At 50.9% G+C, this 27,433-nt stretch overlaps 12 protein-coding genes across 12 annotated transcripts; 4 read left to right on the top strand and 8 right to left on the bottom strand.

The window, feature by feature from the left end:
- Window positions 1-514: 514 nt before the first annotated feature.
- CC77DRAFT_923762 (MFS alpha-glucoside transporter-like protein) lies at window positions 515-2,180 on the bottom strand (the record flags this gene model as incomplete). The annotated part of the gene is made up of 2 exons (XM_018533757.1): window positions 515-1,156; window positions 1,218-2,180. 2 exons carry the CDS (start codon window positions 2,178-2,180, stop codon window positions 515-517), a joined length of 1,605 nt encoding a protein of 534 aa, XP_018391704.1.
- Window positions 2,181-2,805: 625 nt separating this feature from the next.
- Window positions 2,806-5,448, bottom strand: CC77DRAFT_924322 (hypothetical protein; the record flags this gene model as incomplete). The annotated part of the gene is made up of 3 exons (XM_018533801.1): window positions 2,806-2,876; window positions 2,910-3,909; window positions 3,958-5,448. The coding sequence occupies 3 exons, from the start codon at window positions 5,446-5,448 to the stop codon at window positions 2,806-2,808; spliced, it is 2,562 nt and encodes an 853-aa protein (XP_018391705.1).
- Window positions 5,449-5,817: 369 nt separating this feature from the next.
- CC77DRAFT_1015603 (alpha-glucosidase) lies at window positions 5,818-8,043 on the bottom strand. Its single transcript, XM_018524062.1, has 2 exons — window positions 7,243-8,043; window positions 5,818-7,186 (listed from the first exon to the last, which is right to left on the bottom strand). Exons 1-2 carry the CDS (start codon window positions 7,930-7,932, stop codon window positions 5,891-5,893), a joined length of 1,986 nt encoding a protein of 661 aa, XP_018391706.1. The 5' UTR covers window positions 7,933-8,043; the 3' UTR covers window positions 5,818-5,890.
- Window positions 8,044-8,342: 299 nt separating this feature from the next.
- CC77DRAFT_1056374 (phosphatidylinositol 3-kinase) lies at window positions 8,343-11,210 on the bottom strand (the record flags this gene model as incomplete). The annotated part of the gene is made up of 3 exons (XM_018527902.1): window positions 8,343-10,902; window positions 11,014-11,100; window positions 11,149-11,210. The coding sequence occupies 3 exons, from the start codon at window positions 11,208-11,210 to the stop codon at window positions 8,343-8,345; spliced, it is 2,709 nt and encodes a 902-aa protein (XP_018391707.1).
- A 319-nt stretch (window positions 11,211-11,529) lies between these two features.
- On the top strand, window positions 11,530-13,658 carry CC77DRAFT_1090201 (Nse4-domain-containing protein). Its single transcript, XM_018529511.1, has 3 exons — window positions 11,530-12,137; window positions 12,189-13,007; window positions 13,056-13,658. Exons 1-3 carry the CDS (start codon window positions 11,621-11,623, stop codon window positions 13,241-13,243), a joined length of 1,524 nt encoding a protein of 507 aa, XP_018391708.1. The 5' UTR covers window positions 11,530-11,620; the 3' UTR covers window positions 13,244-13,658.
- Window positions 13,659-16,245: 2,587 nt separating this feature from the next.
- On the top strand, window positions 16,246-18,140 carry CC77DRAFT_924948 (MFS general substrate transporter; the record flags this gene model as incomplete). Its single annotated transcript, XM_018533832.1, has 3 exons — window positions 16,246-16,686; window positions 16,739-16,972; window positions 17,022-18,140. The coding sequence occupies 3 exons, from the start codon at window positions 16,246-16,248 to the stop codon at window positions 18,138-18,140; spliced, it is 1,794 nt and encodes a 597-aa protein (XP_018391709.1).
- A 226-nt stretch (window positions 18,141-18,366) lies between these two features.
- Window positions 18,367-18,933, bottom strand: CC77DRAFT_1015610 (hypothetical protein). The gene is made up of 2 exons (XM_018524063.1): window positions 18,834-18,933; window positions 18,367-18,759 (listed from the first exon to the last, which is right to left on the bottom strand). Exon 2 carries the CDS (start codon window positions 18,609-18,611, stop codon window positions 18,441-18,443), a length of 171 nt encoding a protein of 56 aa, XP_018391710.1. The 5' UTR covers window positions 18,612-18,759; window positions 18,834-18,933; the 3' UTR covers window positions 18,367-18,440.
- Window positions 18,934-19,304: 371 nt separating this feature from the next.
- On the top strand, window positions 19,305-20,410 carry CC77DRAFT_924889 (hypothetical protein; the record flags this gene model as incomplete). The annotated part of the gene is made up of 2 exons (XM_018533826.1): window positions 19,305-19,414; window positions 19,468-20,410. The coding sequence occupies 2 exons, from the start codon at window positions 19,305-19,307 to the stop codon at window positions 20,408-20,410; spliced, it is 1,053 nt and encodes a 350-aa protein (XP_018391711.1).
- Window positions 20,411-21,943: 1,533 nt separating this feature from the next.
- On the top strand, window positions 21,944-22,600 carry CC77DRAFT_1090204 (hypothetical protein; the record flags this gene model as incomplete). The annotated part of the gene is made up of 2 exons (XM_018529512.1): window positions 21,944-22,208; window positions 22,263-22,600. The coding sequence occupies 2 exons, from the start codon at window positions 21,944-21,946 to the stop codon at window positions 22,394-22,396; spliced, it is 399 nt and encodes a 132-aa protein (XP_018391712.1). The 3' UTR covers window positions 22,397-22,600.
- CC77DRAFT_1027366 (endoglucanase B) lies at window positions 22,576-24,406 on the bottom strand (the record flags this gene model as incomplete). The annotated part of the gene is made up of 3 exons (XM_018526363.1): window positions 22,576-23,549; window positions 23,600-24,295; window positions 24,346-24,406. The coding sequence occupies 3 exons, from the start codon at window positions 24,404-24,406 to the stop codon at window positions 22,576-22,578; spliced, it is 1,731 nt and encodes a 576-aa protein (XP_018391713.1).
- Window positions 24,407-24,868: 462 nt separating this feature from the next.
- Window positions 24,869-25,682, bottom strand: CC77DRAFT_35847 (hypothetical protein). The gene has a single exon (XM_018531358.1). It carries the CDS (start codon window positions 25,531-25,533, stop codon window positions 25,111-25,113), a length of 423 nt encoding a protein of 140 aa, XP_018391714.1. The 5' UTR covers window positions 25,534-25,682; the 3' UTR covers window positions 24,869-25,110.
- CC77DRAFT_923922 (hypothetical protein) lies at window positions 25,579-26,931 on the bottom strand (the record flags this gene model as incomplete). Its single annotated transcript, XM_018533768.1, has 3 exons — window positions 25,579-25,694; window positions 25,785-26,389; window positions 26,441-26,931. The coding sequence occupies 3 exons, from the start codon at window positions 26,929-26,931 to the stop codon at window positions 25,579-25,581; spliced, it is 1,212 nt and encodes a 403-aa protein (XP_018391715.1).
- Between the last annotated feature and the right edge of the window lie 502 nt (window positions 26,932-27,433).

Raw genomic sequence — 27,433 nt, forward strand, 5'->3', positions numbered from 1 at the left:
GGTTCTCTAGGTCAGACTCGCGCTTAGACCTAGTCTCGGCCTTCTTAGACTTCTTTCCGCTTTTGTCCTTCTTGCTCTTGCCTTTCTTGACCGATACTTCATGGTAGTGGAAGTCGATAGACGTATCCATGTTGCCGAAGTGGAATTAGAATTGTGGCTACAGTGTATGAGGATGTTACAGCCAGAACAATGTCGGGTGGAGGCTGAGCTGACAATTGGTTCCGGTACAAACAGAGCAAAAAGCAGCACAACAGCGATCCGTCATGTGCACCGATCTCCGCTCTTCCACTAGTGGGCAATCAATGGACCTTGACAAGCCTCTGTATTTGATCTTCAGCTAGTGACCCTATGAGATTAGTATTCTCAGTTTTTCCCCCCTGTGTGTAAGTACATAGAGTTTCATGGTTCTCATACATGTTAGGACATACGAATAAATTGCTACTGACGACAGCGCTCTCGTCCCGGATCGGACGAAAATAGCATCTAACATATGTTTCACCGATCACCCAAGCTCTCACTCAATGCGTTCATCTGCAGAAGGTTTCCGATCAACATAATCCCCATGAGCATATGCGTCAATAGTATGCTTCGCAAAGCTTCTCGCCGGAATGCCTTCAGCAAACATGATATCCAGTTCCTCATAAGTCCGTCCCTTTGTCTCCGGGAGCCGGAAAAAAGTCCAGATGAAGAAGATAGATGCGCCTCCGCCCCAGAAGAAACCAGTCTTGCCCTTCCAATCTCCCGCAGTAGGGTTTAACATGTACGGGTTGATGACGTTGGTCACAATCTGGGCGATGTAGTATGTGATGCGAGCTAGACACACACTCTTGCTCCGAAGACGTGTGGATGAGACTTCTCCAACGATGGCATAACAGATTGGACCTACGGTCATGTAGTACCAGAAAAGCCAGATGAGCATCATGGCAGCTTGAGCATAGTTTCCGCCGGAGGAGTCACCAGCGCCCACGCTGATGAAACCGACGATGAATAAGATGGTCGCTAAACCACCAAGTCCCCACAGATAGAGCTTTCGACGACCAATATAGCTCATGAGGATCCAGGATATGAGAGTGCCGACGGATGCCATGCCGAGACCACCAACCGACATCTTGAATGAGATCGAGTTTGGGACGCCGGCTTGGACGAAGAAGTAGGTCTGGTTGTGGTTGTTTGGCGTCAGTATCTGTCTCACATGGAATTCACACAGTAATACTTACTGGCGTGCCTCCCATTACCGAACCGCAGATAGGCTGTGCTGCGAATACCATGCACGCGATCTCAGTACGACGGCGGTCGATGCCCTTGAAGCATTGAATATATGACGTATTTTCCTCGAGGGACTTCTCCAGTTCATTCGTGCGGACCATCATGGCTACCTTCTGCTTAGTGAGGTGTCGTTGCGAAGAGGAAGAAAGTCGCGTGATCATCTTCTCAGCCATTTCGAGATTTCCTGTACGAACGTGGTACCACGGCGATTCAGGTGCCATCCAGAGAATTGCGAAAAGAGGGATGGGCCATGCCCATTGAATGGCAAAGGGTATACGGTACGCCCACTGCGTGGTATTACCAGAGAACGCTGACTGCACACCAGCAGAGATGAGCTGACCAAAAGCCCAACAGAGATTGACATATACTGTGAGGTAGCCTCGCAAAGCTAGAGGGCAGACCTCGCTGGCGTAGGCAGGTGCCATGGTAGCAAAAACACCCCAGGGTATGCCGCAAAGGAACTGGCCAACGAGGAGGACGGGGGCGTTGGGCGCGAAGAAAGATATGAAGATCAAAGCACATATGGCTGCGAGCGATACCAGCAAGACCGGACGATAACCGAACCGATGGATAAAGTAGCCATTGGCGAAGGCTCCGATGATCGTGCCTACACTAACAGCATTGCTGAGTCCATTCTGCCACGATGCCGTTATCTCATACGTTCCAGTACGATCATTGAACTCCCCATACTTGCGCGAGAACGATGGTTGTGCAAAGAAAGAACTCATCAAGACGATGTCGTATCCTTCCATGATGATGCAGGTGGATAATAACACCGACCAGAGCACAGCTTTAGGATATTTCCGCATGGCCTGGACTAATGTCATCTCGTGCTCTTCATCCGCTGCCGCTCTGGCCTGGTCGAAGACCTCGTGCTGTTCCATGGTTGCAGCCTTTTCGTCCATGTCTGCCATGATGGAATGGGATCGGTATGTGCTCCAACGATACTGAAGAAGTGAAAAGATCTTGAGGTGGAAAGAACGAAGATGAATGTAGAGAGCTTTATGTTGTAGGTAACATTAGTGGACTCAAAGACATGACTATAGTATACATAGTTGGGCATCTTCTCGAAGCTAACCAATCGATCATGCATGGAACATGGCTGCTACCCCAGGTTTTCTCCACCGGAACACGAATACCCCATGGGGTTTGTGCTGTGCCAACTTTAATCCTGGTCCAGCCCAGCTCCGGTGGAGATGATCCTAGGCGCGGCATTTTCCATCAGCACACGTGCGGGGCCCGGACACTCTACCGGTAGCGTGGATCCTTCACTAATCACCCCGACGGAGAAGCACCATGTGTTCCGGAATCTGATATACCGAGGGACCCGAGTTGCGGCTATCGCGAGGCGTGCAACGTGATACTACTATCATTGGTGCTCAGCAAAGGTTTGCTTGAAATGACAGAGGTGTTGCGGAGATCATGATATGACAAGCGGAAGCTGTCAAGAGTGAAATTTGAAGAACTGCCATCTCAACAAGACAAGAAGAGGTGTACAGAACCTGTGAACTCCGCATGGCTCATGCCGCGAAACAATTCTCATTGCGCCTTTGCGAGAAGATGCAGTAGGCTTATATAAGACCTTTCGATGCCCCATGTATAACATACGTCTTTGGCAACTGATGGAGAACTGTAGTCGGAACCTGACGCATGCTCAGTGTCTTTGGCTAACAAAGATATCCCTTCTCTTGCAATACGCATTGGGGCTGCTTCATGTTCAAGGCTGCCGACATTGGCGATGTAAGCCGACATCTTATGGCCCATCCGCACATATGTTTGGACTAGCTCATCGTCTAATGGCCGATCAAGGTGGAGAAATGATGGCTCTGGCTCTTCGTCAGATTCGGAAGCAATAGCTTCGGCGGCTTCAGGAAGTTGCATGCAGATACAGAAGGCCCAGAGTACGAGAGTCGCAATATAGACTGCATATGGCTCGAGGAGACTGCTACAGCTGTACCTGCGGATGTGCCAGAACAAAGCTCCACAGTGTACCAAGCAAAGTCTGGCTTTGCAGTGATCTCGAATGACCCACTGTAGAACCTGGATACGAGCTGTAGCAGATGACTGGCTATCCCTATCGCTCTGGATGTTTTCTATTGACGCAGAGCCTGAAGCAAATTTTTGTATAGCGCTAGTCGGAGCCAGAATGATTAGACGAGCTAGATGCAGCTGGAGAATAGTGTGGTGCTCGAAACCCGAGTGGCGAGCGACCTTGCTATTCGCAGGCCAGTGTAAAACATCTAAGCAATCACAAGCGCTGTTGCGCCACTTAGTTGCCAACCGCGTTGTCGGTAACCAATCTTGCTGTACGGGTGGCATGACGTTACGTCGTTGTGGTGTGGATGTTGGTGTCCACGAGTTGAGTTGGATTCTATCCCTAGCCAGAATATCGGCAGTGTGTCGGTAGATGGTAATGACAAGCAATCCCATGCTAAACTCTCCGAGGCCAGTTGGTAGCCGCTTCTCAACATACATCATCTCCAAGGCCTCTGTAAGCGTAATATCAGGGATACTTTTTTGGTTTTGTTGGATCAAGGCTGGATGCTCCCATACGTCTTCATGACATGGCAGAACTGTAGCGATGTCTTCAATTCGAAGCAGAGGTTTGGCTTGAAACTCGTAAACGAACAAAGTATCAACAGTCTGCTACAATTAGCCTCTTATCATTCGTGACAAATAAGAACGAGTTACCCATATCATCATCCCAGAGCGGATTTTCGACTCTCTCATCTGCCATTCAACAAGAAGATCATCGTGGTCAGAATTAGTTGTCGTTTTGAAGTTGTAAGGTCTCTTCGACTGGACGAGCAATTGAAGTGAGTGGCAAGCTTCGACTAAATAGTGTCGTTCTACCAAGGCGCGTTCAACGAGAGCCTTTCTGCCAGAGTGAAGCATGCAAGCGATGTTCAAGATACCGGCCTGTAGGACAGGTATGCTAGGGATGGTGTCAAACTGAGCTGGACAGCTAGGTACGTAATCGACGTCCTTGTCACCTAGTGCAACCTGCAACTCTATACCATACTTGCAACGCGTAAGGATTGCGCCTAGTAGGTCGAAAAGTTGTTCACTCAGTCGTGCATGCTGTGATAGCTGCAAGTATCTCGAGCCGACGACCGAGACGGCGAGCAATAAGAGCCAGCTCTTAGAAGCATCGAGTGCGAAAGAAGATCGCCTCAAGAATGGAAAAATGGGATGAAAGCACTCGAAGTATTGACGAACGGACACGGCCACTTGTTCATGCGTAGGTAAGCTCGACGGGTTTACTTCGATGAGGGACTTGCGATTTTCAGTAGCGATGCCTTCTATCAGAGATTGGTATGCTGCCAACGGACATAGGGAGGATCTGTTCGAGGTTTGGACCGGCGTAATAGCAACATTGGCTTCCTCTTCTTCCAAATCTACGGTTCCCTCTGAGCAGATTGAATGTTGGCCTTTGCCACCAAATGGGGCCCTGGCACCAGTTCCGTCAACGTAATATCTGTTTTCCGAGACTGATGCAGATCTTTCTAAGGTAACTTCTCTTGGTGTATTTTCCGTGTTGAAGTCAGTCGTGTTTAAATGCGGCGAGGGCTGGACTGTAGGAATCGCTGGAGCTGACGGCGTTGTGGTAGCGATAGAACAGGACCATTGCTCCGCATTACCATGAGCGTTTTCTCCAATGTTTGTAAGCAGCGCATCTAAGTCGATCGGGCCAGGCGAAAGCCAATTGATGTCTGACAGACTCAAGCCAGGCAGGCCAAATGCGTCAGGGCTGACCATGGTATTGACGCTAGTGCTCCACGTCCACGCGCTCAAAGAGGACTCTGGTATTGCATCATTGAAGTTGGTTATCATGAGCTCGCCGCTGCTTGCGCGATTGGTATCATCGGGTTGTAGACTGCTACTATTGAAGGTGTTTATTGAATCATTTGGGCCAGGAGCAACCGTCCTATTTCGTGCGGCGCGGAGTGGCGGGTACTGGCAGTTGTAACCGCGTTGTGAGCACCTTCGACATTTCTGACCGCGCGAGCATTTGACCCGGTCTGCAGCGCATCGAAAGCATGCACGTGATCCGGCAAATTGAGACGTGGTGTTGCTGTGGTCATCGTGCGCGGCGATGTGGCGGCTAAGGACATCACGGCGTGAGAAGGACTTGTGGCAGGAAGGACAGGGGTACGGTCGTTCGCGCGTGTGGATCCTCATGTGTCGTACGAGATGCTCTTGTTTGCTAAAACATCGACCGCAGATGCCGCATGTTGCAATCGGCCGCTCTTGTGCATCTGGAGATGGCATTGCCTGGAGAAGTAGAAGCAGGTCCTATACGGAGAGGCTGGGAATATATGCCCAGGCAGTTTGGATCCAGTCGGGCAAAGACAGGCCATCCCAGTCATCATCGTGCCAGCCAAGATAGATGCGGGACAAGGCAGAGCGACTACAGCAAGCGTTACCTAGGTAGAGTCGGAGCAAAGAGATGGCTGGCGTGGTTGGCAGTCATCACGAGCTTAAGGCGGGGCTTAGCGCACGGGCTTACGTCCTTGAAGCATCAAGAGCATCCTTATATAGAACATTCACCAAATCAACCAAATATAGTAGATCTTCAGGATTAATTGCTATGATTTTGGCTGGTACTTGATATCGTCCCGCTTCATACCCTCTGAAACACCGGCATAACCTCCAACGGACTGTCCACCTCAACATCCTTTCCACCATCCCAAGTTTGCTTACCCCAAAAGTCCTTCCACTTCTGTCCACTAGGCAGAGATGGGAGATAAACCTTCGTCTTGATCTGACTCTTAGCAAGAATCGGGCAGACCAAATACTTATCCCCATACATGTACTGCTCCTCGACCTCCCAAGACTTGCCGTCTTCTGGAAACTCATAGAAAAGAGCTCTCATGACTGGCGATCCCTTCTTATGAGCCTCCTCCATGAGTTTCCGTGTGTACTCACGTAAGTTTTCGCGAACACCCATATACTTCTTGCAGATCTCGTATACAGCTGGGCCGTACGACCACACCTCGTTGTCCGCACCACTACGGCAAGACGGGCTATCCTTGGTCTTGGGCTGCCGTGGTTCTCGATCCCCATGTAACCGCATCACCGGACAGAACGTACCCCATTGGAACCATCGGACAAAAAGTTCGCGAAACGCTTCGTCATCTGGATTCCCGCCGTGGAAACCTCCTATGTCCGTTGTCCACCACGGCACACCAGACAGACCCATATTGAGTCCTGCAGCGAGTTGGTTACGGAAGCTCGACCATGATGATGAGATATCGCCACTCCAAACGAGGGCACCGTACCGCTGGCTACCAGCCCATGCACATCGAACCAAGTTGACAATGTTCTTTTGGCCTTCCTTCTCCATACCCTCATAGAATGCGCGGGAGTATTCTCGGGGGTAGATATTACCAATTGCTATATTTGGGCCCAGATGGTAGCGGTAGAGATCGAAGTCATAATGTCGATATTCTGGCTCTGCCTCGTCCAACCAAAACACTTTGATACCTTTCTTGTAGTAATTCTGCTTCGCTTTGTTCCACACATAGTCCCGTGCCGCAGGGTTTGTCGGATCGAAATGAATTGTTTGACCCTGGAAAGTCATGGCTGTGCGCACACCACGTTCAGTTCGAATGAGCAAGCCTTTTTCTACCATCTCCTCGTGGTTTTCTGATCGTCGGTCTACGGTTGGCCAGATGGATACCATGAGCTCAATTTTAAGTTCCTCCAGTTCTTTGACCATGGCTTCAGGGTCAGGCCAGTACTTTTCGTCGAATTTCCAGTCCCCCTGCATGGGCCAATGGAAGAAGTCTATCACAATAAGGTCGATTGGGAGGTTTCGTTTCCGGTACTCTCGTGCAACTTGAAGGAGCTCTTCTTGGGTTTGGTAGCGGAGTTTGCATTGCCAGAAACCGAGACCGTATTCTGGCATCATTGGCACCTGAATAGTAAGACATTAACCACCAAATCTTTAGCAGCGTGTGAGCTGAGCCTTACCTTTCCAGTTGCATCAGCATACGACTCAACAATCTGCGCAGGTGTATCGCCAGCCACAACCCAGTAATCCAGGACCTTGGTCGATAAAGCCTCAAAACTCATGACGTTCTTTCCGAATACCACATTGCCAATGGATGGATTATTCCACAAGAGGCCGTATCCGAGCGAAGAAACAGCAAAAGGTACGCTAGCCTGAGAGTTTCGGTGCGCCAGCTCCAGCTGGGTGCCCTTGATATCAAGATAAGGTTGCTGGTATTGACCCATGCCGTATATTTTCTCCTTGGGATCAAGGCTCTCGAACCGAGCAGTGAGGTGATAGTCGCCACCCAAGATAGGTTTGAACTCCCGGGCTTCGACTTCTAGAGCGCTGCATTTGGGATCGATGATGTCGCGGCGGTGACGGGCATATTCTTCCAAGAGGACTTTGCCGCTGGTGTTTGAGATTGTGATCTTGCCTCGCTTGGTAATGGTTGCTTTGACAAGGCCGTTCGTCAGGGTAGCTGACTCGTCGTTGCTGGCAATGTCAATTTTGGCAGTGATGTTGGGCTGTTGTAGGAGCGCCCAGTCTTCCTGCGGCATAGTATGCATCTTGGTGGCGCGAACGCGAACTGCGTTTTGACCCCAAGGCTCGATCCATAGTTGCTCGGCATCGTATGTGTAGACGAGGCGGTTATCTTTAGACGCGAACATGATGGGTCTCTTGCATAAAGTTCACGGATCTGTGAGAGCGCCTCAAGCCTAGAGGGGCAGAAGGCTGTCTTTTACATTGTAGCTACTTCATACACTCGAGGTCGAATGCACCAAAGCTGCGGTTACTCAGAATCGGGAAAGCCGCCATCTGCAATCCTCCGGTGGTACACATCATGGGTGAGGTCATGCTACACCCACTGTGTGTGGAGAGTAAGTGGAGAATGGGCTTCTCCATCGGTGTCTCCACCGGGACACGCGCCCGTGTGCTAGCTATGGAGATGTCGATCTGGCGGGGTCAGCCTTGGCACGACGAGCGCCTTGCTATCGACGCACGTTATGCGTACTCGATCGGACAAAGCATTTTGCGTTGTGCTTAAGGCTCCACCTATTATATTGTCTTGAAGTCAACCTTACTTCCGCCAATAGGTCTGAACGAATTCATGAGCCCAGTCAATTACCCCAGCTTTCCAATCGCCTAGCGACTCCTCGACGAGCCCCTCCCACTCTCTCGCTGCTTCATCTTCGTTCTTGGCCCCACCCACACCCTTTCCCAGCCACATACGCTCTTGGACCTTCCTCACGCTGCCCTCCCTCTCAATCTTGATATCTGGGATATTCGCCCCTTGCATGAGAGCAAACAAGTTGAGTATGAGGTTCGAAGACTTGCGCAGCGTGGACCAAGCCGTGTATGAGTATTCTTTGAAGATAAGATAGTTCGGGTGCTGCACGCCGCCCATACCTTCAATCATCTCACGGCAAAGCTTCATAGCTGGTGCAAAGGGTTTCGGGTCTCGCCCGAGGATATAGCCGAAGTCGACATGGAAGAAAGCGCCCGATGGAGCAAGCAAGAGGTTGTCAAGGTGGCGATCGCCAACTCCAAGGAGGTATGTTATCACACAGTATCCGGCGCAAGACTTGATGTAGGTGTCCATAGCGTCCTTGCGTACACCGAGGGGAGCGCTGTCGTCAGGATTGTTGGCGCGTAGGTAGGCGAGTAGCGAACCTTTGTGTTTTTGGCACGCTGCTGCTATGCTCATCGATGGGACAAATTGGAAAGCGCCAGCAGAGGTAGAAGTAGCTAAGATACGGTATGGTGTTAGCTTTAGATCGAGATTCTCTTTGCGAAGGAGGCGGTCCATCAACGTGATGATCTGAATGACGAGTTGATCTTGACGTAGATCATCACCAGTCTTGAAGATTATGGGATATGGATTCGATGTCGTGGTTTTGAAGGAGAGGACCATGGGCAGTAAAGACGACTTCAAGACGTTGCAGTCTTCTGTCGATATACCAGTGATGAAGACAGATGGGTCCAGAGGTAGAGGTAATGGATCAAAGTTAGTAAGCTCGTTCTTTGGGTCAGCGATTGCCTTCTTGAGACGAGCAAGCTTTGCAGCTCGGTCACCCCCACCGAAGCGCACGTCTTTTGAAATCTTGGCCAAAATGGTGAGAAGTTCGCCTTGACGTTGAAACGTCTTACGTATCTCAACACCTTCAGGGGTCTTCTCCAGCTCGACCATAAAGTCGTACTCGACCTTGGCGAAGAGTTCACGATGTTCTGGTTCTTGATCGGTGCTGAAGTCGCTGATCTCCACCATGAGATACCAATGCAGGAAGTTGCCCAATGTAAAGCTGTTGGCTGCACGAGTAACCAGGAAGCGCGCTAACGACGAGTCATCGCCTTCGCCTGGTGCCTCGTACTTGAGCGCTTGCACTAATTGAAGGAGGTAGAGCTGGAGCTCTTCGTCATCTGCCTTCTTCAGTCGCTCCACAGCGTAGCTTCGCACTACAGGATGGTCGAAGTGAGGTCCAAGAAGTTCGAGTGCGTCGTCGACATCTATCTCTGCCCATTTATCGAGTAAAGGTGCAGCCTGTCGCGCTTCTCGCGGGTTCTTCCAGTTAACGCACTTGACAAACTTGGTCAGAGCTCGCTTGTCTCGTAGCAAAAAGTATCTGAACTTCCAGATATCGTCACGCTCGTGTGATGTGATTTCTTCGAGTGGTCCCTTGGAAAGCAGCAGGTTAAGCTTATCTCGAACGTGCACGTTGGGCTTGCGGTCACGGTCAAGTGAATCGGTCTGCTGGCTGCGCATCAGTTCGCGATGCTTGTCCTCGGCGGGGTTGACCCTTCGACCGACTTCGGGATCGTAGATCTTGATAAGCCGACCTGCATCTGCATCACCATATCCGATCCCATCAATGTTGATGCCCGGACCGAAGGACACTTCAGGTGGGGGCCGCAGCCTCACGTCGGCTTCGGCAGGTAATCGCAAGTCTGAAACGGGGGGCGGTGGGTACTCGACATCGGAGAAGACGATGGCGTGGTCGAAGCGGGGGAGCTCGATGTCGAGATAAAAGAGTTCCTGGTCTTCGCTATCTGTGGAGCCATTCGTGCCGTTCGTCTTGCTCTGCCGATTCAGAGCTGCTGCCTCGGCTTTGAGCGACTCTTTCCGTATTTGCATCATCTTCTTGTATACAAGAGCGTCGAGCCAGTTATTAGTTGGCAGGTCGCCCATCTCTTGCTTCTTCAGCAAGCCTTCCAGCCTTTCCATCTCAGCGACTTGCTCGTCCATGGTATCCTCAACCACCTCGGCTTTTCTACTTGTTCGCGCCGGTGGTATTACCCATGGCGTTGTAGTGTTGGTCAGGCCATCGGCTGCCTTGAAGCGGTGTATCCGGCAGCGTTGCCTACCCTTGTGCAGCGTGTTGTCGTTGTCGAAGAGGGGTATCGTCGTGCCACCAAAGGGCACGGCGTGGAGATTCGAGTCGGTATCTTCGGCAGGCGACAGATCCCATACTGTGATGGCTATCTGGGCCGAGGCGGGGAGGTTCGCATACGTGACGGGTAGCTGGAGCCATTCGTTCCACATGCGCGCGTTCTTGAAGGACTTGTAGGCGGTCTGAACGGGGACGGTGAGGGGCTTGCTATCTGCCCATATTTGGGCAGTGACGTACAGCTCGAAGTGTGGGCTACCACCTTTACATCAGCACTCTAGTTTCTCTCTCTCTCTCTCTCTCTCTCTCTCTCTCTCTCTCTCTCTCTCTCTCTCTCTCTCTCGCACCTGGCGAAGGGGGACCCACTTGATATTGGAAGCTCGGTGCCTTAGGTCCGGTCGCTTGAGCAAAACCGAGTAGGGTATGGGCTTTTGGTTTCCATCGAGACGATCTCTAGATATCTACTTAGCACTGCTCGAGTTCTCGTACAAGGAGGCATACATGCGAACATGGACCGACAGCTCGGTCAGGTCAAGAGACGTCGCGAAGTTGAAGGCTTCCATCGTGCGCGGTGGGGAAGCTGGTGGCTACGGCATGCCATGGATGTGAGGCATGTGGAAGTCTGACAGCCTACCAGCACATGACAGGATTCGATGCGGCCTAGCAGGAACACCAGTTCATCGCGTCTCTGGGCGGGGTGAAGGAGAGACAGTTGATGAAGCCGAGCGGGTCAGAAGCTCCACAAGCCGACGCGCATGCAGGGGTCCGCGAATCGCAGCTGCGCTTTCGCGTGCTGCTAGGCTTGGCTGACGGACGCGGTCGCACTTGCCTCAAACAAAGTCGCGCTAAGCGGCCGCCTCTGCACATGGGGCAACCGCGTCCCAGGCACAGGTCAACGCCCGCATCACGACCATCCAAACGCACACCCCTCCTCGCCCACCCTCTCTCCCGGCTCGCTTTTTCTTGGGGCGGGATGGCGCGTCTCAACACCCACCCCTCTGCTACGCCACAAACACGCGCTTCCACCGTCGACTCTCTGTACCGCGACCCCTCCGTAGCGCCCCGAACCGACGGCAATGCGCGCACTTCGTCCTATTCGGTCCTCAGCCCGACACGCTCAATGAACTCGGACAAAGAGAATGAGCAGCCTGAGACACGCGACAACACCCCGCGGCGAGGCAAGGCCAGTGGCCTGCGGAGCGCATCGGTGCGTATGCCGACACCCGACTCTGGCTCAACATCTGGAAACGGCGGTAAGAGGAGGAGAACCGACAACTACAACATGGCCGACTCACAAAGTCACGAGCATGCACACGGCAACCAAGATGAGGAACAGGAAGACGAAGACGACGACGAACAAGCGGAAACGCCCTCACAGCTGCCCGAGCCAGACGAGGAGGGCGACCTCAAGTTTTACAACCCCAATCAAGACCCAGAGGCGCGAAGGAGGCTACGTGCAAACATGCGTGAACACCAGCGCATGCTAGATGGTGAGTCCAGCATATTGTTGCATATGGGATAAACATCACTAACCATCGCAGATAATCGCGATGACCTCGTCAAATCACACGACAGCGGACTGCTCGATGCACTCAAGACACAAAACAGTTTGTTCGGCAAAGTGCGACAAACAGCTGATGCTACTGTCGACTCTCGCTTCTTAGTCAACGCCAGTGACCTCGCAGGCAAGAAGCTCAACAACAGCTTGGGCAACTCTGGGGTGGGCGTTGATCTCGATCAGTTCATCTCCAAGTGCATTTACTTCATGAAATCTGGCGGCCACATTGCAGGCGAGGAAGACGCACCAGCAGTACCCGTAGGCGACAACGACGATGAAGACCCAGATGGTCTTGACTGGGCATTACTCGGTCGGCAAGCATGTTTCCCCTGCAACAAGCGACCGCCAACGTCAAGTTTCCTACTTGGTCCCTTGTCAGTACAAAAGCGCGTTCGTGCAACCCAACGAAGAGCCCGATCTCAACGACAACCGGTCGGCCCGGCAACTCGACCAGAAGAGATTCTGAACGAGGACACGCAGCAGAGCAATAAAGACACTCAACTGACCTTGGTCAAAGCCATCAGGAAACACTTGGTAGATCACATCACCGCCGTGGAACCTTTGGTTGAACAAGAACTCGAGGAAATACAAGGCGAAATCACGGAAGAAGATCAATTTGCTGCTCTGAGACGCCATAGATTAGCAATGACGGTTGAAGGAACGTCCGCAGTTAGTCTACTAGACTTCGCTATCAATCCCCACGACTTTGCGCAGACGGTAGAGAATCTCTTCTATATTAGTTTCTTAGTGAGGGAGGGCAATGCCGCGATTATCAAAGATGCCCACGGGCTTCCGCTCCTGCGTAAGTCTGCGAGTCACACTGGGTTATACATTTGCTAACTACTACCAGAACCAGCAGACCCTAGCGCCGTCTCGGAACACCGAGAGAGGGACGTCCAAAAGCATCAAGCCATCTTCAGCATCGACTTCCCTACGTGGCGAATGTTCATTGAAGCATACGATATCACGACACCGCTCATTCCACAACGTCAAGTGGAAGATTCAACCGTCGCCGCCAGCGGTTGGTACACCGGATAAGTCTTGGTCGCATAGTATCTTTTAGTGTTCGTTTTGCTTCCACACTCTATCTTCCACTCGTACAGATACCACATGCTCTTCCAAGTGGGTTAAGTTTCGGTATCTTCTCCTTTCCCTACCACCCGTCTCTACGTCATCTTTTCTGAGCGGCGTTCGAATAAGTCAGTCATAGACACGATGTATGATTGAGGGTGATACCCATGCTGCAAACTTTGGTTTTTTCATCTTTTTTGCCGTGCTTCGGCGGCATCTCTATTTACTCTAAGTTTTCGCACATGATACCCCAAGATTTTTGTTGGATGTTCAAGAGGCGTCAGTAGTTGAATTTAACTTGGCGCTTTCCGCATCCCCTGTATGGAACTTAAAAGATGAAACTAAGACCAGAAGTTAAGCTTATTATGCTTTCCATCTCGACAGTCGGTCATGTCATGGCAAACGCATGTTGGGCTCCAGCGTCTGCTGATGGCTATACCTCACCGCCCACACTCATCCCAGTACCAACCTCCACCTACTCGTCTTAACCCCTCGGCTGATAGCCCCAGAATGTCGGCATAAAGCTCCGGCTACATTCATATTCACCGTGACCCTTGTGAGAGAACATACGATCCTAACTCACCACCATCCATTCCGAGAGGTCGCCGCTCTCGGCTGCCTCTGAGCCCTTTCAATGCCATGATGCAGCATCTTCACGTGTCATCTTCTGACCTGCGTCCGTGGTATTGTCCATCTGTCCAACCAGCTCAAATTTGTCAATTTGACTAGCGCATAAGGAGGACTTGGTAGACGTTTGAAGGTGCTTTCTTGGACGCGTCACTGCAGCTGCACTTGATATCAGCAATTCTCGACTATGGACAGCGTGCCGTGTGATTTTCTTACTTGCGATCCTTCAATGATATTTCGGGGCCAAGTTTTCTACTTGGACTTTTGATGGCTCCACATGTGCACACAGAAGACTTCTTGATGCACTGAGTCCATGACCAATTTTCACATGTCGAGGCTCTAGTGGTTCGCAGAGTTGCCATCGTTTGGCGTAGCCAATATCCACTCCTTCCACTGCCACGTATGTTCCAGCCTAACGTGCCCGCCAATACCTGAATATCAGGCCACTATACTTTGACAAGGCGGGACTGTTGATCTGATCCCTTCGTAATGAGACTTTGGCCGCGATCATCACCGGACTTGAGATGTTTAACATAGCTATCAGCAGTGTGAGCTCGAGGCGCTTACTCTTTTTTGTGTATGCCTAACTGGTGGATGTCAACAGCCGCAGACAGGAAACCGACGTGTCAGCCTCATAAAAGCATTCGTGGACAGGCAAGGCTTTTCGAGTACACCAAGCAGTCCCGAGCTTCCCAAGCTCGAGCAGTTTTGATGCACATTTCCCAAGTAGGCAGGTGATGATCGACAGGATTAGCACGCCGGTGGTTGGGTTCCCGTCTTGTAATTTTACGCCGACCCAGACTCAAGTCAGCAGAGGAGTTTAGTAATTTCCTTGGCTTTACTATGCCTGTTTCGTGCTCAGGAAGTCGGCAGCCGTTGCTCACGATGACTGTACACTTCGTAGGGCTATTAGGTTGTTATGACACGCGGGCTCGGCCCGAGTTGACGTTTTTCTAGGGCCCGCATTTGTTGTGGCAGTACCTGTAGCCCAGAGCTTATCTGGCACGCCAACGCAAACGTTGTTCTAAGGTTGGTGGAACTTAGGGATAAGGGGGCACAGGGTGTTGGTTCTTGCGTCCACCTTGGCAATATTCCGGACGAATAGATGTCGCGATGCTTGGCATCTATCAACTCCAAGTCGCAAATGTTCCAGACGGGATGTTCCAGCATCAGCTGACGCCTTATCTGCCTAAATTCACTGTACAGCCTTTGGAGGTTTCAGCCCTGTCACCTCCGTATGTCTGCAACGTAATCGAGCGATGCGATGCCGTAAGCACAAAGTTGGGCGTTGTTGAGATTGCAAACGCCTGTTCGGCTGGTCATGGCACGTGATGCGGAACCCTTGGTCAATAGCGCGCCCCTTAGCTTGCCAAGTCTTCAACGTTCACGCCAGCCTCATCTTACGAAATTCTCCGTTGTACGCATGCGGTCGTTGTACGTATGCTTGATCGACAAGCTTCCTTGAGTTTCACAGACTTGGAGTCTTCGCAACTGCGGTGAGAAGGATGACGTGGATCTCGCTTCCCCGGATCTTCGCAAGTATCACCCCGAGGAAAATCGGAATCCTTCAACACCGCCGTCACATCACCGTCACTTTTCACTTGCATGATGGAATAAACTCACATATATGCTCACTAGCCACTCTTCAAACGCAGCGATGTTTTAGCCCAGGCACCTGTTCGCAGACCTCTCCTAGGGGCCTTTGAAACGCGGTGAGTGGACGACGAATAGCAAACATCGGTCACTCTCCGGACACGGTGCACAGGCAGCCGTTGAGTGCCGCTGTCACCAACTCTGAATCAGAACGGCAGATGAAACGCTATGATACCGCAGTTCGGCCGTAGCTTCACCCATTCTCTTGGAAATCTACTTGAGGTTTGAGGCCCAACACGAGACCCCAGGCCATCGGGTTCGTGATAATCGATCAGACCAATCGGCCATTTCAAGGCAACTCCCGGACTTCACGCACGCTGCTCGATAGGAACGATGATCTACGTCCTACGGACGATGCGTCCAAGTTATGCCGACGTGTCCTTGATTACCTTTACTTTCGGTGCGATCTGGTCTGTTTGAGGAGTATCAAGAGTGGAAAAGGGAGCTTAGACTTTCATTCAAGCCTCAACTCCAGGTGGGATCGACAGAAGTGCGGTCACACCCGCAACGGCCGAAAGTGCGAGAGCCGAACGGTTGTGGATATAGAACGGGGCGTTAGCCACGGTTCTAGGTTGTTAGTCCTTCAGTCGTTCCTTCATCGCTAGTTCTGTCCGTTCACGATCCACTTGTGTGGTGACTCGTGTCGCCATTCCTTCCTTCATTGTTCTTCTCTCGTCATGGACATCATGATGTCGGAAACATATTCCAACAGGCTTTCATCTGCCCTGAAAGATCCGCATCCTATGGTGGAGCTGGCTCCACCACCAAACGCTCATCCAGTCTCAGCACCACATCCCATATACCCACCCTTTCCGGATGAGACACCCGGCAAGAGGCCATCAGTGCCTTCTGTTTTGGGTCACCACTCCAGACCGATGACTGCGGAGACCGCCAGACGTTCGAGACGCGAATCATACAACCTCATTGGAAGCACCTTCCTCATTACGAACGATGGGAGAACGCTCAAGCTTCCCATGCCCTCGAATTCCAAAGCCGACCCTCTGAACTGGAACAGATGGAAGACAGGCGGAGCATTGTTCTCTGTAGCCCTTTTCTCTGTTGTTTGTCTAACTGCAGCACAAGCTGCGTCCGTCGTACTTGACGACATCCAAAGAGATTTCGCACACGAGGTACGTTCAATTCTACTCACTGGGGTAAGCGTCGCTGACATGTTGCATTTAGGATATACCCGCATGGCTACTCAAAGCCTTAGTAACAGCTCCTACCTTATTCATGGGCTTAGGATGCTTTCTGTGGGTGCCGGTATCCATTGGTCTGGGCCGCCGGCCTACAATGTTGATCGCGACACTTGTCGTACTGCTCGCTATGCTATGGGCCGGCGAGGCAGGATCATTCCGTTCGCTCGTAGGCGCAGTCTGCTTCCTTGGTCTCGGCGAGGGGCTTGCGTTGTCCCTGGTAAGTAGTGTTTCAAGACAACTACGATCTCATTCGCTAACAACCGTAGGCTTTCCTGATGGTCATTGACCTTACCTACATCAACCAGAGATCGGCAGCAGTAGCACTCATGTGGTGCATGGCAGGATGCTTTGGCACTTCTGGCGTTGCACTGGTGCCTGTATTAGCAGACCACGGAAACAACTGGCGAAATTTCTATCATTACTGGACCATTCCCGTTGTCGTCTCGCTCGCTGTCACCTTCGCTCTCTATCCCGAAACATACTTCAAAAGGCCAACTGTAGCTTTCAATGGACTTATCCTATTGCAAAGTGCTACCGAGAAGTTGACGGTCTACGAAGATCGCGAGAAGGACTCCGAGATATATCGCGATCTGCCCGAATACCCCTTGCGCACTGGTTTTGCAGGCTTTCGTGACAAGGCCGGTCTATCGCGCTCACCCTTTGCATCATGGGCTTCGGCGGGTCGTTGCATCATCCAAATGGCCTACTGTGCTGCCAACCCACTTATCTTCTGGGTCTTCGTTGCCTCTGCCTTCAACTCGGCAAGCATGATCTTCATCGGCGCGACGTACGCGCGCATTCTCATCGCACCGCCTTATAACATGTCGCCGAGTGTTGTTGGCACTGTCAATGTCGCATCGGGATTCGGAGCCCTATGTGGTCTGCCCATATTTGCTTTGCTCTTCTGCAAGGTGTTGAAACGCCTCTCAAGCCGCAATCGAGGGGTATTAGAGGCGGAGCACTATCTTGTCGGCTACATCCTACCCGTCATCACCGGCGCGCTCAGCTCAGTGCTCTATGGTCTTGCTGTTCACTTTCATTGGCAACCTGTTGCCATTTACTTCGCGTACGGTATCAACGGCTTCTCCTTCATAACACTCATGATCGCAAACACACTCTGGGTCACTGAAGCCTTCCCGCGATGGGCTGCACCCGCTATCGCTGTTGTTGGTGGAGGATGCTACATCCTCTCCTTTGCCATGAGCTTTGCGCTTGTGCCTTGGATCGACGCTCACGGATACATGTGGGTTGGTATTGAACTCATGATCTTCCAGGTCTTGGGTGGGCTGGTGGCTATGCCAGTTGCCTTTTGGGGTAAGAGCACGCGACAGGCCATCGCTGGCAGGTGGTCTGAAGACCGGAGTGGTGCGCTTCGTCCGCTCTAGGATTTGTACATGGCATCCTTGATGCTGGTAGTAGTTGGTTGCAGGGTTATGCTTCTAGAGCAGTGGTCATTGGCTTCACTCTATCTAGAGCATTATACTCTGGATGTAAATGGACGCGGATAATTTATAATCTTCAATCGCCACTTCTTGTTACTCTTACACTGATTCTCTAGTGGATGACGGCTGATGCCACAAGGTTGGGGCCAGTCACCCGCCGCATGCATGAGCCGCTCTCTATGCCCGGTTTAACTCTCTGACGATAGATGTAACACTTACGATATAAGCATGAGTTTGCCCTCATCAAGCAGTAAAATGTCGCCCGATATCAATGATGGCGGCTCTCACAGGCCACGGTTCAAACACTGACCCGCATGCATGACAGGCACGGTTCAATGCTGCTCTATGGAGATAGCACAGCGCGACCAAGATATAGTGCTGATTCACTTGTCGAAGAATCACAGATATGTCCATATCGTTCACAGCCCATATCGTATCACCCAACTTCAGGAGCCTTCCATGACGATTGGAAACTTCCAACGTAAATCCGGTTGACTGTCAGACTCAGAGACGAAGGACTGGATGGTAGTCGCATTCACCAGGCTGTAGGGTTGAACATTATCTGGGATCCTGCATGTCAGCCCAGACTCGCTTGGGTGATTGACAGCGGTCATCTCAGATGTGATTGCTACCCACGTTTGCAAGCATGTCGCCAAAGCGCCAGATTAGTCAACACGGAGGATTAGAATTTGATATATGTGTAAACTGTGTCCTTTGATAGGGATGTGAAGTCGTGTATTGAAGGAGTCATCATCTATTTCAGCGCGTCTTAGGGTGTCTTCGCTAGTAAGCGCGGGCTCGCGTCAGCGGAGCGCTTTCCGCGACTCTGAACCCCACACTCCTCCATCATCGCATAGTCAAACCATCCTGTCTACGTTTGTGCCAGTTGCTATCCAGCATTTTAGTCTCTCGAAGATGCAATGAGAATTGTTACTGGGTCTCGATCTGGCCCAGAAGATGCGTCGCCCACCAGACGCCCACTACAGCTTCACGATACCCTCGATCCATGATGACACGACGCTCGATTGCCGCGTGTACCATCCAGATACTATAATCAAGCCAAAGGAATCGGGCGATATCGTAGAATGGAAGAGGAGAGGTGTTGTCATGGCACATCCATATGCACCAATGGGAGGTAGTTACGACGATCGCGTAGTTGGTATCGTGGTAGACGAGTTCCTACGTGCTGGTTGGATGGTGGGCACCTTCAACTTCAGGTACGTCTAGTGATATATCTTGACCATAGAATCGCCCGACTAAGCTACGTTAGAGGTGCGCACGGATCTAAAGGGCGTACTAGCTGGTCTGGAAGACCCGAACTAGATGACTATACATCCTTTGCAGCATTCTTCATGCACTACATGTCCTACCTACGTCCACGCATTACCTGCGACCTGAATCTCGCGCCCGATCAGCTTCCGACCCCCTCAAACCAAAGCGAATCATCGTCGGCGCATGACGACCAATCTCCCATAGTCATACTAGGAGGTTATTCATACGGCTCCCTCATCCTTAGACATCTACCACCTGTACCGACCATACTACAACCATTCTCAGCTCCAGTGACGGGTACTGCAGCCGATGAAATAGTCCTGCGCGCTCGCAGGTTGGCAGACCAGAGCAATTTAGGATGGATCAACCTAGCTCGAGATGAGACTAGAGCTAGGAGGAAAAGCAGGGCAGGACATGAATCGAGACCTCCGGTTACAATGGGCGGAGAGGAGACTAGCCCAGAGAAGCGTAGAAGTAGCAGAGATGTCCGAAGAAGTCTCGAAGGCGGTACGCGCCATGAGATCAAAACACGGTTGAGAAGCCTTAGCCACAGGCGGAGAGAGAGCCACGAACCAATGCCACGATCGGAAGCGAAGAGTGCGACAATCACAATGCCCGACGTCCGTTATCTTCTTATCTCGCCACTGACACCGCCAATCTCTACACTTGCTGCACCAGCCTTGATACATAGGTTCTGGAGCAAGTCCAAGGACGATCACCAGGACGTGCTTGGTAAGCACGTATCTCTAGCCATCTTCGGGGATCAAGACGCTTTCACTTCTGCGAAGAGGATTCGCGACTGGTCAGAACAATTGAAAGCTGAGCCAGCATCGCGCTTCACCAGTGTTGAAGTCGTGGGCGCAGGGCACTTTTGGATCGAGAGCGACGTCGAAGTAAGACTAAGATCTGCGCTGAAAGAATGGGAATCCGCAGTACGATGAGGCAATGCAATTGGATTCACAGGCATAGGCTATCTTGATTGTATGTGTAAGGTTGCTGGAGAGAGATTGCTGGTGCAGAAGAGTGAAGAGTGGTCACAAGATAAACTGAGTAGATACAGCAGACATGGTGATAGCCTATGCATAAGTTGGAGCTCTTACCATGAACAGGAAGATACACAAGAATACAACAGGTATCAGTCGGTAAGGCTAGAGCTACCCTCTCTGTTGTTAGAAGGTGCCTGACGACGACGTAGCTGCATCACAATACATACTCATCGCCGAACAGCCACAACTGTTACACAAAACCACCAGATGACCGCTCTTCAGGAGCCAGAACGATGGACATATTACCAACATGCCAACGCAATTGTTAGTTATAGTCTTGCCCTTATTCTTGGCTGTACAGCTACGATGCTACTTCCATCGGTCGAGATCAGCCATCCACAAATTCAAAGCTCAATACCTAACAAAGGCACTATGTCTTCGGACTAGGTATCTTATCCGGTCCTTCGCTTGTGAACCTGACAAACGCCTTGGCGGTCGTGTTAGGAACCTTCTATCACCATAAGTCCAATGCTGATGTGGAGGTCGATAATTGTCGAAAAAGGAAAGGGTTAATACGCGAGTATAGTGTCGCGGCAGTATTATGAGATGGCCCATTAATAGTCCCGCTCGGCAGTAGTGGTCAGGTCGTTCTGGCGTAGTGTCCGTTAGTAGTATTGTCTTCCAGTGAGCGTAGCATAGTCCTTTTCGGCGCATGTGTGTTCCCAATATGCTTTACAACCATACCTTACTATACTAAATATCGTGTTCTCGGCCTGAAAAGCTTGTTCAGGTATGGCGGCGCCGTAGACTACGGTAGCTCGGAGATTTTCCTCACTTTCTCTCTCATGCTCATAAGCGATTCACCCGGTGGATGAAGGGGCCTGGACTCCTACCTCACCGAGATCAGTAAGTATTAGGCCATACAGAAAAGCAACATATGGGAAATAAAAGAGAGGAACAGTATTTAGTTGTGATTGCTACATGTTCCAGAGCTTCGAGCGTTGAAGTACAGTACTTACCAAAAGAATTCTTGGTTTAGATGAAGGACGTTGTCCCAACCAGGTACCGCCCCTTCCGCCGGGAGCTAATGCAACTCTAAAAATAAAGTAGCTAACGCCTACTAAGGGGGAATCAACACAGGGATACTCGTAAATGCTCCAGCAGGATATTGGAAATTCAGGGTTCCTTCATGGTACATCAGCACTCAGCCGATCAGTGCGAACAACGTAGGTAACTCCACACCGCTGGTTTAGGATGAATCTCGCGTTACGAGGTAAAATTCCAATGCTTTTTATGGCAATAGTATTATCGGATCCGTTATCACGAGAGACAGGCACCACTATAGTGTTCAGCAACTACATAGGTCCTGTTATGTATATAATCCCATACATTCTTCAGGCAGAATACCATCACCAGCATCCACTGCTTCCAATCCATTCCCTTCTAATCTAGTATCATTCAATATCCATCATTATCGTTTCCACCAAGATGCAGTTCTCTACCGTCCTCCTCGCTCTCGTGGCTACCACCTCCGCCTCCGTACTCCCCCGTACCGAAAACAAGGGTCAGTGGTTCGTCCAAATGACACTCGGCCCCGACATTGAGCAACTGTACCTCTACGCGGAGTTCACATCAGACGAATACGACGAAGACCACAAGCTGAGGAGCAGCTGTGTTGAAGCACCCAACGCTGAGCTTCCTGTTGCCCATAGGTGCGACCGTGCCGCGTTCGACTTTTCCTATGACGGAGCAAGTAAGTTCAAATCTGAATCTGAATTACTTTGGTGACAAAAGCTAACACTCGTAGCCCTCAACGTCCAACAGACTCTTGATAGCGGCGTGACTGTCTATGGATCAGCACCCTTGTCTATCCATACCTTTATTGGCGGCGGTCGTTTCCGGGATGAGACTACCATTCAGGTATCTAGCGCTGTTGCTTGAATTGGATCATGTTGTTATAATGATGGCCTATCGAACTTATGTACATATCCTAACGTAACGGTATTGAAATCGATGCAAGACGAACCCACTATATCATGAAGGCACGTTTGGTTTCCCGTATAACCTGTCCAGCTCATTTGCACTATGACTATCTCGACTGTAACACATCTACAGCCCTCTTATACAGTAACTGTATACTCTACCGCATTTCCTGGTTCTCTAGGATAGAACTCAATGGTAAATGTAGTGTCTATGCTCGCTGCCCTCACAGCATCTAGAGCTGCCACCTTGATAACAACATGTCCTGCATCCCAGTTCCACTGACCATCATAAGTCATGCGTCCCTGCTGCAACGGCCCTAGGTACTGTGTCCAATCGTCCACCAGATATGTTCCATCGGCTTTGACAGCCTTAACAGCCGCAGGCCTATTCTGCCCCGACCACGTGATTGGGATAAGTAAGTCCTGGCCCGCTGCTGGCAAGGGACCGGAGGTGTTAGAGAGGGTCGGTGTGGTGTATTGGAGAACGTTGACTTGAAGAGCGGCGCCGCGATTGAACGTTAGGGTCAAGTTTGCTAGGGTACCGGTTGGCGAAGTGGGAGTGAGTATCGTCTTGAGATATGATGCTGCAAACGTAATCTTCTCGCCCGAGACGCTGTAGTCCTTGCCTTTGGCTAATTGTTTGCTTCCTCTGCTGATCTTGCTAAGTGTGTTTCCGTTGAAAGCGAAGCCTAGCGTAACGTCCCCTACGGTTTCGTTCTTGCGGTGGTAGATGTATGCGGAACTCGATTGTGTTGTTGCAGAGCCATCGGTTGTGCTCTCTGGTAGCGCGTTTGCAATGCCTTTTACTGCGTTACGGTAGATATCCAGAGCTACCTCGTCGCGCCAGAGATGTGTTGCGCGGTCCAGAAAATCGGCTCCGTTGTCCCAGAGAACAGTTGTGGTGTTGTATTTCGCTGCTGTGCGGAGAAAGAAATCGAAGTATCGCCAGCGTGCTGCTGTCTCGGTGGCGACAGGTGATACTGCCCATTCGCCAATTACGAGTGGGATGCCAGAGAAGTTTCCACGGACAGCGGCGATATCAGCTTCGAGGGCAGCTTTGTCGGCGTCGGAGCCCCATGTGGTCTTTCCCCAAGCTTGGAAAACAAAGTCATCTTCTCTTGGGTCAGTTCTGATGAACTTCGAATGAGTGAAGGGCACTTACAAGGCGAATAGTAATGATACTGGATGCCCCATGGATTCTTGAACTTGGGGTCAGGCTTCTTGAACCACTGTATCGTTTTCAATCCATCTTCTCCAGCACCAACGAGAGTAACAACGCGCTTTGGGTTGTGGCCTCCCGCATCATTAATAGCCTGAAGGAAGATATCGTTCAGGCGGTTAATGACAGCGCCATGCTCAGCGGTAGTCCCAGGGATCTCGTTGATCGTTTCAAAAGCGACCTTCTCGCTCTTGCAAGCCAGTTTGGTTCCAATTTGCTTCCAAAGCTTTCCAAGCCTTTCTTCAACAGCCGTTACGTTCGTGCTGGATTGCGTAAGATCGGCCCAAGTCCAGGAATCGTGATGAACATTAACAATCGCATACAGCCCTCGGTCTGTGATCATGTCCACAACATCCGATACACGTTGCAGCCATACGGGATCCACGGTCCAGTCTGGTGATTGAGAAGTGAAGTGGTACGCCCAGGTTACGGGTAGCCGAATGCTCTTAAAGCCAGCTCTTTTCGCATCGTCAAAGGTGCTGCCGACGACTGGCGGATTGTTCCAACTGCCTTCGGTTTCTACAGCGTCAAGCGTGTTACCAACATTCCAGCCTGGGTTCAACTTTTCGAAGAAGGCACCAGCCGAAATGGCAGAGAACTTTGAAGTTGAAGGACATTTTACACCGGTGCCATTCGTCGCTTCATCGTGTTAGCTGTCGCCATAGTATTGGAATCATGGAGCAACGAACATTGAGCAACAGCGAAGGTACTGTTTAGCAGCACTGCTGCACTTGCATAGGAAATCTTCATTGCGACTGTTGAGCGTTCTGCGTGACCTTCGCCTCAGGAGATGGAGAGAGATATACAATGTCGACCATCAGCCAGGTTCCTTCACCTCGGTACGGAGATCTTCCATATAGCCTCATCCACTATCCCCTCGTCATTTCTCTATAATCCTCACATATTAATGAACTGTTACCCCAGGATGCGGTACCTTCCGGCTAGCGTGACCATCAAGCTTCCTTGCTAATCTAGTTTAATTGCAAACTCTCCTGCTTACCCGGTTCCCAAGGTGGAAGCGGAAGCATGGAAGACATTTAGAAAACAACGGGTTTGTTTTAATGGCAAGTGTGATTGGCCGTCATCATGATTAGCGTGCCATCTCGTTCGATCTATATTGTAGACCCCAGCCCGATTTCATATGCAGGTCCCCGCGGGCCTAATCTCCAAATTACCCAGGGCAATGGTATTTTTCCACCAAAGACTAAAATACTTCAGATGGTGATCACACCTTGTCTCTTCCACTTGTCATGAAATTATTGCTCACATGCGAACGCCCAAGACACACCATCTTCCAGATACAATAATACAAGTGTTCCGTGCCCAAAACAGTTCGGTAAAAACACGACATGATAGCGCCGGATCTCGGGCAAAGTACTTGGGTTGCAACCAGTATAATAAAAATGCGAGCGCATGTTTCTCCATGTACCAAATGGAACCGCAAAACTCCTAAGCTAAACATACTCGTGTGAAACATCCAAAACAAGGATGTACCAACAAAATGGAGGCTTACAAATTCCGAGAGGATATACTATTCCCTTCAACAAAACAAGAGAAAAAGCTAATAAGACAAGTGAAGAAGAGATATTGATTGTTGGAAGTTGCCCCGTTGCCCTTAAAACGCCGAGAAAAGAAGGACCAAATACCAAGTGGGTCATCAGCCCACAGCGTGTCGCATAGAAGGCTTGAACTGCAGTCAAAAAGGTGCCCTCTATCATCCAGTCTAGGGCCGCATTAGACATCTTGTCTCCAAGAGCACGACCATGCAGACTCCGTAGATGTTTGCACTCAAGCGCGTCGAGACGGCGTTGCGTCAACTTGCATTCATAATCTGCTTGCTCTGCTGTCGAGAATGGATCTCCTGGAAGCGGCAGCATGCATAGGCGCGTCGGTACGTGATTCGCATGCTCCGAATCTGAACCCTACTCAGGACGAGGCCTCTTCGCGCCGTGCGGGTTTTGCCAGCTGCCATCGTTGCCGCCTTGGTTGCCTTGGAAGAATCCTGGGTTAAATCCTGGGTTGCCACCAAAGCCGCCTCCTATAGCCTCGCTGTTAGTAATCGTCCCATTAGGGAATTAAAAGGATGGGGGTAAGTCACTAGTCGGAGTATGAAAATTTCTCGACGTACCCATTCCTCCCATCATGCCCATGTTACCACCACCCATACCCATCATGTTGGCTCCCATGCCCATCATGTTGCCACCCATGGGCATGTTCATGCCGCCCATGGGGTTTGTGCCCATAGGATTCATACCCATATTGCCGCCACGGCCACGGTTGCCCATACCACCACGCATATTACCGCCCATCATGCCGCCGCGATTGAAGCCGCCACCGAAGTTGTTCATGCCGCCCATGGGGTTACCGAAGTTGTTCATCGGCGCTTGGGCACCGTAGCCTCCCATGTTGCCACCCACGTTTCCACCAGCAGGAGAAAAGTTGCGGTTGTTTTGGTAACCCATGCCGCCCCTGTTGAAATTGCCACGGTTGTTGTTATATCCACCTCTGTTGTTGTAGCCACCTTGATTGCCGTAGTTTCCAGAGGTAGCGCGGTCGTTCCGACCCTTGTCTCGCGCGGGAACATCCTTTGGCAGTGTCTTGAATGGGTTGACATGCGGAGGACTGAAGATGGCGGTCGGCTTCTTCGTGTGGGCTTGGTCTCTGAAGAGGTTCTCGATTTGGTGTTTCAGAGCAGTAGCTGCCTGTGGTGAGTTCAAAAGAGTGAAAACTTGACTTCAAAAGTTGGTTAGCATATTGTGCCTCGAAGCATCAAGTGCAACTAACCCTTTACTCTTGCCATTGACTTTGTGCTCATTGAAGGTTACCTCAACAAGCTCATCTTCACAACCGCTCTGGTTGGCCCATCCGCGAATGTCTTCTTCACTAATCCACCAATTTACATCGTTGATCATAAGAGCTGCAGTGGCGCCGGGGTCAGTTGGGCGATCATCATCTTCGCCCTGCTTGCGCTTTGTACCCTGTTGCTGAGGTGCTTGTTTGTGAACGTCAAGGCCAGCCGAGCCTCCTGTGGATGCGATCTGTTGGGTGCTCTGGTCATGATGACCCTCGCCGTTTGTCGCCTCGTCTGTAGACTCTTTGGTCGATTGATCGCCGTTCTCGGTCTTGGTAGTATCCGGTACGTGGTTCGATGTCGCAGCATTCGCCTCTGTGTTCGGGGTGTTGGAGTCGGTTATGGTAGTGTCTTGCTGCACGCTCGAGTCTTGGTAGGAGTCATCGCCGTAGATGTCGATATCGAAGTTGTCGTCGTCAGCCATATCTGCTGTGGTATGTTAAGTCAACTGCAGTAAGCGATGAGGTTTGTTCCGGTATTCTTTCTTAGATTCGCTCTTAGGTACTTGATGTGCTAGTATCAATAGCCAAAGTACACGCAACTCTGTGATTGGCATACAAATCAGCATGATGAGATAGAGGGTGTTGCAAAAGAAAGTGTGGACTTGCAGTCCGTTGCAATGCGATGTCGAGAGAAAAGACAAACAGCGTAGAGTAAGGCCATACGTACAGTGCCGCTGTCGGCGCGTGGTGACAAGGTCCAGAAAGACAGCTCAGTGCAAGACGGGATAGTCCGATCGCCCCTGGCAGATGCGGAGATGTGAAAGGTACAGGATGTGGTGTGAGAGATGTGTGTGTGAAGCCTCAGCCTGCCTCCTGCGCTCGCTTTTGCTAGCTTCCAGTACAGTTTGCGCGAAGCGAAGTTGCTGTATACAATGTCCCTTCGAATTGATGAGGCGCTGAATCGTGCGCTACCAGTAATAAGAA

This window comes from Alternaria alternata, assembly GCF_001642055.1.
Source record: "Alternaria alternata strain SRC1lrK2f unplaced genomic scaffold CC77scaffold_1, whole genome shotgun sequence".
Taxonomy (NCBI): Eukaryota; Fungi; Ascomycota; class Dothideomycetes; order Pleosporales; family Pleosporaceae; genus Alternaria; species Alternaria alternata.